This window comes from Alosa sapidissima, chromosome 17, assembly GCF_018492685.1.
Source record: "Alosa sapidissima isolate fAloSap1 chromosome 17, fAloSap1.pri, whole genome shotgun sequence".
Taxonomy (NCBI): Eukaryota; Metazoa; Chordata; class Actinopteri; order Clupeiformes; family Clupeidae; genus Alosa; species Alosa sapidissima.
This window is the reverse complement of record NC_055973.1, coordinates 32,519,659-32,532,158: the sequence shown is the minus strand read 5'-3', so window position 1 is coordinate 32,532,158 and position 12,500 is coordinate 32,519,659. Positions and strand designations below refer to the sequence as shown.

Here is a 12,500-nt window from a genome sequence, read left to right as displayed (position 1 = left end):
CTATCATGATCTTCCTTATAGGCGTATGTTTATTTACACAGATTATATGTAAACGTTTCAGCAAACATGCATTTCGAGTACTTTTTCTTACAATATTTCCACTCACATTTTATATCTCTTTATGGCTTAACAATAATGTTCAGTGTCCCGCCGGCGGGACGGTTACCCCTTTCCCCCACCTCCCCCCAACATTCTCAATCAATTGTATGCACCATATTGCTATGTAGCATAGTAATGTTATACACCATTTCAAAGCCTTGACTCTTGGGAATCCAAAAATGACAACTTTTTTCATGTACAATCTGTATAGTGCTTTATATTCTCAGATTAATTTTATTATGTCTCAATTAAATTTGATCCAAAATGCCCCCCTCCCCCTCCTCCGCTTTTGATGCTACCCTGACTTCTGGCTGCAGTGTAGCTGCAGCACAATAAGTAAATGCAACATATTGGGTACTGAAATATTCACAAGAATCCATAGAAATTGAATCTTCATGTTGTATTATCCAATATTAGTTGTACAGATGTATAGTCTATCTTATACACACTCATTGAACCAACAAAGTAAATGCAAAAATAGAGACTTTTTTGTAATTATTCCATATTTTGTGTAGTCAGTCTATATCAGAACACCTGACATACAATCTAAATACTCCACAAGAAATCTCAGTGTTACCTTTCATTTGAGACAAGGATTATGCTTCTACACAAAGGGGTTCATGTGCAGTAAGCATTTGATTGTCAGTATGCATTTTGGATAACAAAAAGTCCTATGGGGAGTATCCATAGGCATTTTACAAAACGCATGGGCATACCTTGGCAAATAATAGTCTAAAGCACTCATATTTTCATTCTATATTGATCTACTTTTGCACACAGCTTCACAAGACCTGGTGCTAGGGCTCAGTTGTGTTCTAAGGGATATTAAGTGACCTAGAGGGCTGAAATGTGGTCAGTTCAGAGATGCCTCTGTAACTCTTTGTCAGTACATCACACAGTTATTTTGACTGTTTCCTACGAAAACTACAGGTTCTCAACTTTCTATAGAGGTCCAGCATTTGATGGTTGATCCCAAAAGAGGTGGGAACAATGCCCTTGTAGGCACAGTGCAATTTCAGGCAAAAACTTTTTACTGAAATCAATGTGGTGGGGTCATGGCCAAAAATAAATGAGAAAAATATGTGACTGATCCGTCTACGTTACGCATGCGTTTGTTGTGTAATGTCCCGAAAAAGTGTTCTGCAAGTTCTTTTTCAATTTTCCCACAGTGTCATTCGCTCTTGGTTTGGAGACCAGACCACACACATTCATTCTGCACAATACGCCAATCCAGTGGAACAGTATCTGCTCAAACTCTTGGTTAGACGAGTTTTCTTTTACTTGAATTGCAGTCAAAGTCTATGGCAGGTCACCAACCATTCTGGTGGGCCGTTACAGGGCAAAAGAGAGAGCGTGGGTAGACCTACTGTTTGATCTGCACTTATCCAGGCCAGCAAGTCCTGACACTGCGTCATAGCCGCCATTATGGAGTAAAGCCTTCTGGGTAATTGTTTCGAGAGGAAAGGGACACAACTCTCACTCAGCACTAATGTTGTAAAAAATACCTTTTTCCTCCCATGGTGATCAACAATCAAAGAAAAACATCTGATGTCACTCTAATGTTTCCTGTGAGCCCCTCCTGTTCCGAATGATTTTTGTCTGTATTGCTTTGGGTCCACGAACCAAGTTAATGTTTACATTTAATTTGAAAAGTTTTAAATCCTCTCAAGATCTGAAAACAAATGTTGATCCTTATACAAGTGAAATAAACTATGTTCACAGCGCCTATAGCCGTTGTATTGCCTATGTTTTCAAAAAGGATCAGTAGGCCTACAGTGACAGCCAGTGGTTCCAGTGCTGCTGGGAAACACCCTATAGTGACAATTGCGGTTCAAGATGGGAGTGCATTTCTCTTAAGTTTCCAGCACCGGTGTTTGTCCCGAGGGGAAGCAAGCGTGTATAATCAACAATGGATAGTCCACCACCTCAACCAGCCCTTAATGAATCAACTGAAATCACATGCGCCCATTCACGATCGTTTCTAAACACTTACTTACTGAAAAGGAGAAGAATTAACCACAGTGTCAATGTTGTTAACACCTCAGCATTGCCTTAATTTCATTTTTGCCTGTCTGTCAGCGCCGTTTGGATTAACTCTCCGCACTCACTGCGCAGGCGGCAAGTCGTTCCCAAGTCCCCTTCCAGCTGTTGCGCATTCTTCACTGCAGATCACCGCTGGTGCTGGGACAGGGCAGCGCCTCTGGTCCTCAAGAGGTGGGAAGAGTTGATGAATCTGTGCAGTAATTTGCATTTTTACTGGGATTGAGATAAATTCATAATAACAAGTACGATAGGACGTATCAACGTTGGGATATTTCAAGAGTTTCAAGACTGAAGTTCGGTAACTACACTGAATACCTTGGAAAGTGGTTCTGACGTTGTATGTGAACATGACAGACTTCTTATCAGTAATGGTAAGAAATAATACCTTTAACGAACCTGCAGCTTGTGAATGTGAATACCTGTGCTTATTTGTTTACAAGATGTTAAAAGATGTTTTCTTTAGATGAAAACGATGTGGTTTTCATGTTACGTGAGCTCGTTTCGTGGAAACAAATAGTGGGTCACATCCGAATTTGTTTTCTTAGTTTTTGTTGTTGTCGTTTTAATGAGTATCGACTTAAGAAACATTATCCCTTATTCAATAAGCGTACGTGCTTTCTTAGAAGAAACAGAGACTGCATTGTTTATATTATTGGAAACGCCGCATGCCAATACAGTCCAGACCAAGTCCTACCTGCAAGCTCGTGCACGACTAAAGCTGTTGTGTTGTGTCTATTGGGCAAGTCACGTGCACTGAAGTGCAGTCGGCCAGGATGGGTGACTTATCTCATCAGATGGAGAGAAAGGGTAGCCTACTTTTGGGAAATATCTAGGAAGCCTACTTTTGGGCATATCTGGGAGACAAATAACATAACGTTTTTAGTTTTACATAGCAGTTCTTTATTGTCAGCAATTCTGCAACAGGTGCAAGAAAGTTGATAGTTGATATTATTCTTCATCCTCTGTTTTGTAACTTTGTGATATTTAGGAGTTTGAATGGATTTCCAAAGTAGTAAATGACCTGATATGTTGCTTGACTTGATCATTACTTTATTACAAAAAGGTGCAATAAAGTCAAGTCAAAGAGATAAGCATATGCATATATGCCAAAATGAACATAAACACTAAATACTGCAGGAACACGCACTGTGCACATGAGAAGGTGCTCCAGTGATAATCTAGTTCCCATGTGTAACATTTGGTTTTCCTTCTCCCTGCTTTTAAATGATGCCATACAATATGTGCATATGGTATTCTGGTCTTCATGGCTTACCTAATCAAATGTACATTTTATATTATGCAATATATGCTACATTTGCACAGCTGTTAAAACAGTCCACATCCTCTAAATTGTTTACATTGGACTGGAGATCTAGGGTTTCAAAAATCATACAGAACAATTGCAGGTGCGAGCACAAAAATAAAACAGTGGCCATTATGGAAAAATGTACCACTGGACAACAAGCTCTATACTGGGCTTGTTTTATTTCCTTTCTGCAGGAAAAGACAATGTTGAACAACTCATAACCACTCTTTGTTTGGAACAGAGGGTTTTAAACTGGCTTTGGTGGGCGAAAGTTGCCTCCCAGGCCCCAAACGGTGAACAGAAAGGGGTTTGTCTTCACTAAAGGTCCTGAGCTGGCTGAGAAAAAGTGTGTGTGTCTTTGGGAGGGACGGGGGCAGGGTCACCCCTCATAAATGTGTGGCATGCAGAAAGGGATCCCATGTTAACCAGGGCGCCGTGACAACAATAAGGTCATTGTCACATGTGACAGGCTGGTCTGGCACAGTGATTGGGGAGATGGTGGTGTGTGTGTGTGTGTGTGTGTGTGTGTGTGTGTGTGTGTGTGTGTGTGTGTGTGTGTGTGTGTGTGTGTGGGCGGGGGGGAGTTGGTGCAGAGAGATAGCATCACACTGTGTAGGGTGGATTCATCAGTGGGGGATCCTCTGGGCCTAGGCGAGGGCCCTGTCAGGGCATTGTAATTCACACTACACAGGCAATAAATTCAAAGTAGATGCAAGTTTCACTAAGGGCCTGTGACAACTGTGGTTAATGTTATTTAGATATGAAACATAACTTCATAAATGATCATGAGCAGAAGAGGTTAACTGCTAATGTACATAATTATATAAAATTATACCTATCTAGTACATTTTCTTGGTCTTTTTGTAGGTTATTGTAGGTTATTGTCAGGTTGTTTTAAGCAAGAAGAATCAAAAGACATGAAGTAAAGTGATATTAATGATAACTGAGTCACAATGATATTAGTGATAACTGAGTCGTCACAGTAATATTAGTGATAACTGAGTCGCAGTGATATAAGGGATAACTGAGTCGTCACAGTGATATTAGTGATAACTGAGTCGTGATAACTGAGTCGCAGCGATATTAGTGATAACTGAGTCGTCACAGTGATCCCCACTCTTAATTGTCTGCTCTGGTTTTGGCACCTTTTGAAGACACCTAGAAGTGTCACTACAGTCGTCTGTAGTTGGGGAATGATGGGGGTCTAATCAAGAATGCGGTGTTTCAACAGCTGTCCCTTTGATCGCTCCATCTGCCTCACAGCTGGGGTCGTTTCCTTTGGAAGGCCCTCCGCGTGCAACTGTCTGTAGACATGGCAGCGAGGTTGCATTAGATGTGGCATGACTGTCAATAACCCTAAAAAGGTTGTATAAGCCCCGAGTAGCACATGGTAGAGTGAGTGGAGTGTTTTTGTTGTCTTGTTCCAATAAAGAACCTAATTAGACACAGCGACAGAACTGGGACACATTTGTGTTTACATCTGCATTTATGAGGGTTTTTTTTAATTATTTACGCACTCTATTACAAACCTTAACACAGGCATCGGATGTGGCTGCAGACGTGCAGACATGTCTGACTCGCTGGGTTTTTCCCCATTGAGAGATTCTTAGATTCTTAATTGTTAAAGTTTACTTGCCAGAGCAGAATGAGAGAGAGAGAGAAAGAGAGAAAAAAATAGAAAGATGGAAAGAGACAGACAGAGAGAGAGAAAGAGAGAGAGAGATTGAGAGAGAGAAATGGCGATAGAAAGATAGAGAGAGAGAGAGAGATGGAGAGAGGGGGGGGGTGAAAAGAGGATAATATCATCTGCGGGCTGCCCTAAGTCATATAATGGGCCCAGAGGACCTCCATGACTCCTGTAAGGAACCAGATCCGTCCCCGGAGGCTGAAAGACATCGAGCACTGAGGTCAGGAATGTGGCTCACAGCAGCCTTCGTATCCCACGGCGACATACCTGAGTGCATCTCAAAAGGCAGAGCTGATGCCAAGGCTTGCTGGGGCACGTCCCCTTCACCTAGGGAGAGGGCCAGGTCAGGCTAACGGGGGTGGAAGGTGGTGTTTGGAGGTAGCTGTGTGTGTGTGTGTGGGGGGTGGGGGGGACGGGGGGTACACATGCCTGAATTTCAACCTGAACTTCTGAGGAGCCATTGACCCACTTTCTTCTTCCCATAATTGCAGTGGTCCTGTAGACAACGTGACACTCACACTCAAGTCAAAACCTTTTTAAATTCAAGCAGTTGTTTACATATACGTTTCTAACAACGGACCACGCCATGAAGATGTTTTAGGGGAAATGTCTGTTTGTTCAGAGCGTTGTAATCAGATGTGGTGTGGTAGTGTGACAACAGGAGGTTAATCTCGCTGATTAAAGTGAAGGGGCTGACGCGAGAGTGCTGCGCAACAGGACACAAGGGTGTTTGGAAAACAGCGATTTCACAGACAGGAAGCTGCTTTTGAATCCAAGGAAATGGCTGGACTGAAGACTGAGAGACATGGGAGGGTGTGTGTGTGTGTGTGTGTGTGTGTGTGTGTGTGTGTGTGTGGTGGGAGTGGGAGTGTGTGTGTGTGTGTGTGTCAGGCATGGAAGGCAAGGGTTGCCTGTGAGCTGTCTCTTCCTGTCCACACCAGCCAATAAGCTCACAGGTCAGCATGTGAAGAAGACGCCAGCAGGGCATGTGATGTGAACTGCGTCCTGAGACCCTAGTCAGCTCTGGCCACTGTGCTGAGATGCGCTCCGTCTGCACAGCTCACTGATTGGCTTTCCCTGGTGACCAGATGTGGCGGGAGATCTGACCGCATGTGTCATTCATCCGCTGATCTCTCCATCTCCAGTCAGCTCAGGGCCTTGGCACAGAGCCGGCGCCCAACTGACCCACTCCTTTAACGCTCTCTCGTTCTCCACTGACCGTCCTCTATCTCACTCCTTTAACGCTCTCTCATTCTCCACTGACCTCTATCTCACTCCTTTAATGCTCTCTCGTTCTCCAGTGGCTGTCCTCTGTTAGCCCGCTGCTCTATTTTCCAACACAGTCCTACATTTGTTCCCATGGTCTCACCTCTGGTTTGGCACCTTTTTAACAAAAATGCTGACAGCAGTTTGTCTGGTGAATGTGCAATAAACACTTGGTCACTAATCAGAAAAGTTTCTTGCTAAAATGGCTCCTGTGTATTTCTTTGTATCTTTGAGTTAAAGAGTAAACATGTTTTATCTAAAACTAGCAAGCTTCTCTAACTGCAAGAATCACCTCACCAACAGCACAACTGGCATGAATGGAAGCTAAGTAGCTAGAAATGTGCTAACTGAATGTTGTGAGGCAAAAGCTGCTTTTACACGCTCTCTCCTTCTGTATATAGTGTGGATCAGAGCCATAGAAAATGTTTTATCTACCGCTCTGGTGTGGATGAGATCATCTCCATGGATGAAAATATGGTGGGAGAATTATTTTTTTTCTCAACCTCAAATCCTGAGTACTTACTGGGAAGAGTTTTTTTTTCTTTAGCCATGCCCATACTGTGACCAATATGCCTCTTTGTATTTAAATGACTCTAACTTTGACATTCCAGCTGGGCCTGCTGTCAGGCCAAGAGATATGGTCCTTCCTGGTGGACTACTAGCTTCCTGCTTGGACTCGCACAGAGTCAATATATCCTGATATGAGCTAAAGAGAACAGGTTTCCTGACATTACCACACTGTTCTGTGAGTTTTTGGGAAGTTGTGTTTTCTTCCTGGCCTGAGTAGTCCTAAGCTTCTCTGATAAAGGATCCAGTAAAGTTTTAGGTGATGACAAATGGCTTTTCAAAAAAAAAAAAAAAGAAAGAAAGTTATAGTACTTCATCCACAATCACATTTGTGCATTTAATGTTTTAATAAACATAGTTTTATTTCATTCAGTTCTATTCAACTCTACTGCTTAGCTAAAGAGGTATTCAGTGACGCTGTTGGACAGCAGAAAGCCATGTCATGGCTGCGATTTACGAGAGGGGAAAGTCATGTTGGATCTTCAGCCCAAGGCCACAACTCACACAGATGTAACCGTATGGTTGCCCAGCGTTCGCCTCCCCTTGCCATGGTAACCACTGGCTACGGAGCGGAGCGGTCAGACCAAAGAAGGGGCCGTCCATCCTCGCCACCCCTCGGCTGGCATGACATGCCAAACACTGGCTCGTGGGAAACTTCAGGCCCATTCCGGAACATTCTTCCCCAGTCCTCCCACCTTCTGATTCCTTTATTTTTTTCTCTCTCTTTCCTCTTCTCTCCTCCTTTATTCTACGTTTTGGAACACTTTCACACACTCGCACGCTGGCATTCCACCCCATATCAGCTCAGATGTTGTGGGGAGTGGGCGTTTCTGCACGGACTGACGTCTGACTAGTCCAGCCCCCCCCCGGTCTCTCTTGTCTGTCTGTGTTTGGAGGCACCACATGGGCTTATAGCGGGTCAGTGAGTCATTTGAAAGTCATTTAACGCAATTATGCATTCCCTATTTAGATGGGATGAGACACCAGTTAATGGTGTGGATCTGACTGGTCACGGCTTGTGTTTGTGCTAATCTGCCTGGAGGGAATAGTGATTGAGGGAGACGCTATCAGCCACCTGCCTGTCACACATGAACACAACTCTCCCACACAGAACCCTAGCAGCTGTGCACACGTGTGTTTGTGTGTGTGTGTGTGTGTGTGCGTGTTTATGTGCGCCTATGGGTCAGTGTATATGCATATTTGTCTCTGTGTGAGTGTCTATACATGAGTGCGTGTGTGTGTGTGTGTGTGTGTGTGTGTGTGTGTGCGTGTGCGTGCGTGGGTGTTTATATATATGTGTGTGTGTGTGTGTGTGTGTGCGTGCGTGCTTGGGTGTTTATATATATGTGTGTGTGTGTGTGTGCTTGTGTGGGTGGGTGTCTATATATGTGTGTGTGTGTGCATGTGTACTTGTGTGGGTAAGTAAAGTAAAGTAAAGTAAAGTAAAGTATACTTTATTGTCCCCAAGGAAATTTTTCTTGGGCTTCACGATCACTGCATCACACATACACAGCTCATACATAGGCAATTAAAAAACAACATACAGCTCCACACCACCACAGTTACAAAAAAAAAAACAACTCAGTCAGAGCTGCACACTGGATAACATATAGGTAGCCAGCTACCTATCATTGAGCATCTTTATGGCAGTTGGGATAAAGGAGTTTTTGTATTTATTTAATCTGCAGTTTAGTACTCTAAAGCGTCTACCTGAGGGTAGGAGGGCAAACTCCTCGTACAGGATGTGTGTGGGGTCTTCTACAATTTTCAGTGCCTCCCTGAGGACTGACTTTTCATAGAGTGCCTGCATGTAGCCCTGGTCTGGATGACCTACAATCTTCAGGGCAGTTTTGCTGCTCTAGGGTCAAAGATCATTTCCTCAGTCTTCTTTACATTCACAACTAGATGGTGAGCATCACACCAATCTACAAACTGCTTGATTTCTGAATGGTAAGACATTCAGTGCAGCCGTGGTTAACTGGTTAGCACTCTGGACTTGTAACCGGAGAGTTGCCGGTTCGAGCCCCGACCAGTGGGCCGCGGCTGAAGTGCCCTTGAGCAAGGCACCAAACCCCTCACTGCTCCCCGAGCGCCGCCGTTGTAGCAGGCAGCTCACTGCGCCGGGATTAGTGTGTGCTTCACCTCACTGTGTGTTCACTGTGTGCTGTGTGTGTTTCACTAATTCACCGATTGGGTTAAATGCAGAGACCAAATTTCCCTCACGGGATCAAAAAAGTATATATACTTATATACTTACTAAGATGCTGTGTCTTGATCCCTATATAATAGGCTCAAGATGGCAGTGTCATCTGAAAATGTAACAATGTAGTTATGTGGGTGTTTACTCACACAATCATTTGTGTAGATGGTAAAGAGGACTGGTGAACTCACACACCCCTGGGGGGCCCCTGTACTTATAGGCTTTAGTTGTGAGACTTCTTTATTGACTCTTACATACTGCATCCTATTTGTTAAGAATGAGTAGTACCATTTAATAATGAAGGGGCTGACACCCATTTCCTTCAGAGTTTCTAGCAGTAAAAAGGGCTGTATTGTATTAAACGCTGAACTAAAATCGCTAAAAAGAAGAGGCCTTTGTGTCCTCAAGATGTTTAAGGACCAGGTGGGTGATGCTGCTTATAGCATCACCTGTGCCTCTGTGGCATTTGTAGGCAAACTGCCAGGGGTCGAGTTTTTGGCCTACCTGAGTTTTTAAAAGACAAACCATATATTTCTCAAAACATTTCATGACTATTGAAGTCAAAGCTATCGGTCTAAAATCATTATTTTCTGCAGGACAGGGCTTCTTAGGCACTGGGGTGATGGCTGTTTTTTTCCAGAGGGCTGGAACAGTATGGGAGTCTAATGACCACTGGAAAATAGGACACCAGGCTGGGACAAGCTCCTCCGCACATGTTTTTAAGAGGCGGGCAGAGATCCCATCTGGCCCCATAGCCTTCCGTATGCAAACCTGCTGGAATAGTGACTGTACCTTCAACCAGTCTACCTATAGGTGCCTATATATTTGTGCATGTGTGTGTGTGTGTGTACAGTATGTGCTTGTGCGTGTGAGAGAGAGTTTGTGTGGGTGTCTATATATGTGTGTGTGTGTGTGTACAGTATGTGCTTGTGTGTGTGAGAGAGAGTTTGTGTGGGTGTCTATATATGTGTGTGCATGTGTGTGTGTGTGTGTACAGTATGTGCTTGTGCGTGTGAGAGAGAGTTTGTGTGGGTGTCTATATATGTGTGTGTGTGTGTGTGTACAGTATGTGCTTGTGTGTGTGAGAGAGAGTTTGTGTAGGTGTCTATATATGTGTGTGCATGTGTGTGTGCTTGTGTGGGTGTCTATATGTGTGTGTGTGTGTGTGTGTGTCTCCAACCCCAAATCAGAAAAAGTTGGGACGTTGTATAAAATGCAAATTTTGTGTACAAATATACAAATCTCGTAAACTCATATTCAGCTGCAAAAAGGACATAGACAACTTATTATATGTTGAAAATGGAAATGTTGACTAATTCATGGAAAATATATGTTCATTTTGAATTTGATGCCAGCAACATTCGAAAAAAGTTGGGACATTGTGTGGGTGTCTATGTGTGCATGTGTGTGTGTGTGTGTGTGCGTGCGTGTGCCAACAAGGCACCCAACCCCTCACTGCTCCCGGAGCGCCGCTGTAAAGGTACATAAACAGTGTCAGAGTACCGATCCAGTGAATGAAGTGTTCCCTTAATTTTTTGGAGCAGTATATAAAAACAACACAGGATCTGTAGCAAACTAATTTCAAAAGGGCACAATAATGTATTCAAGATAAAATTAGAATGGACACCTAGGCTATGGACTGGAGTTCATCTCCTTGGAAATGACAATCGATTTTACCTCCCCACAATGTAAAATAATAATAATAAATTATTTAAATAGAGAATTATCTTGCTAACTAACCTTGGTATCCAACCAAGGTCCACTTTACTAGCCTCAGTGGGTAAGTAGCAGGTAAGTAGCCGGTAATTAAATGTATGAAGACGTGACATGAGCTATGAAAGAACAAAAAACGTTAATACATGAAGGTTGTAAAATACCACATTTTCAACAAGCTAGACGTCTGCTAGCAACTTACATTTACCCATGCACATCAGCAGCAAACCGAATTTAGGCTACTGGAGGAATACCTAGCGTTTTGTCATTCAACATTGACACTTGCTTGAGAAGTTGAAGTCGTTCTCCATCTCCGTTGCTTCTAGCGCCACGGTGGTTAAAAATGGTACAGTCCATAATAGGGGTGTCTGAAATCGCTTTACCTTAAATTTTTTCTAGTGAAAATAGGAGTTGACTTGTATTGTAGCCTACTGTAATGATATTTTTTCACAAAATCAGAAAAATTATCTGACCCCCCCCAAAACTGATATTTTTAGTCTCTTTGGGGGATACTGGGGTACTAGATGCGCGCGCAGCCGTGAGGCAGAAGACGCTTGGTAGCCGTCCACAAAGTTATAAACTTAACATAAATAGTCGGCTGTTGTAAGCTACAATCGGATTTTTTTGTATACCCCTGTTGTCTCAATGATAATAACATCTCATTTCAGACTATATTTCAAAGTTTGACGTTCATTTGGATTATTAATATAACATCGTATTTTGTCATTTTTGGCGAAGGCATGCATTCCGTTAGGGATATTGAACATATTTAACATTCTCTAACCATCCTGATTTCGAATTGGTGCAGTTTTCAGCACAAAAACTCATTTTATTCTTTTGCTCTTTTGCATTGCTCTATGCTGTTCTATGGTGCTTTCTGCCTCTTGGTTGCGCACGCATGTTTTCGTGACGTTCCATAGAAATCCATGTATAGTACCCCCCAGTACCCCCTGTAATTCGAACTATGATGTGTGTGTGTGTGTGTGTGTGTGTGTGTGGTTGGTTGTCTATATGTGTGTGTATGTGTGTGTGTGTGTCTATATATGTGTGCATGTGTATGTGTGTATATGTGTGTGTGTGTGTGTGTGTGTGTGTGTGTGTGTGTGCGTGCGTGCGTGTGTGTCTATATATGTGTGCATGTGTGTGTGTGGGGGTGTCTATATATGTGTGCATGTGTGTGTGTGTGTGTAAACATAATCCTGTTTTAGTGGTCATCCATGTTTAAATAGCCCTTTCATCTGCAGGATATAGAGGCAGATCCAGAGGACAGACTCCAGCTGGACCCCTCCAGTCCACAGGTGGGTCCAGCAGTTATCCGCTCCATCCTGACGCTAACGCTCTATGATCACCCAGTTAGCCGCTCCATCCTGACCCTAACGCTCTACGATCACCCAGTTAGCCGCTCCATCCTGACCCATGCCTAACGTTCTACGATCACCCAGTGGTAAAAAGGACAGTGGAGTTTCTGAGGTTTCATAAGAGGTTTCAGAATGAATGTATCCTACAGTACCACATAAAACTAGCTGATTCAGAACAACTCTTCAGCAAGGTTAGGTAATAGGTTGATCAGTTAATTAGTGGAAAGACCAGTGTTAAAAGCTGAGGTAGAACAAATGAAT

At 43.2% G+C, this 12,500-nt stretch overlaps 1 protein-coding gene across 1 annotated transcript in view; it reads left to right on the top strand.

Moving 5' to 3' along the window:
* Window positions 1–2,243: 2,243 nt before the first annotated feature.
* phldb2b (pleckstrin homology-like domain, family B, member 2b) overlaps window positions 2,244–12,500 on the top strand; it is a 57,770-nt gene continuing 47,513 nt past the window's right edge. The window contains 2 exon segments of the mRNA XM_042067377.1: window positions 2,244–2,513; window positions 12,126–12,179. Of these exon segments, the coding sequence (XP_041923311.1) occupies window positions 2,490–2,513; window positions 12,126–12,179 (78 nt within the window). The 5' untranslated portion in view covers window positions 2,244–2,489.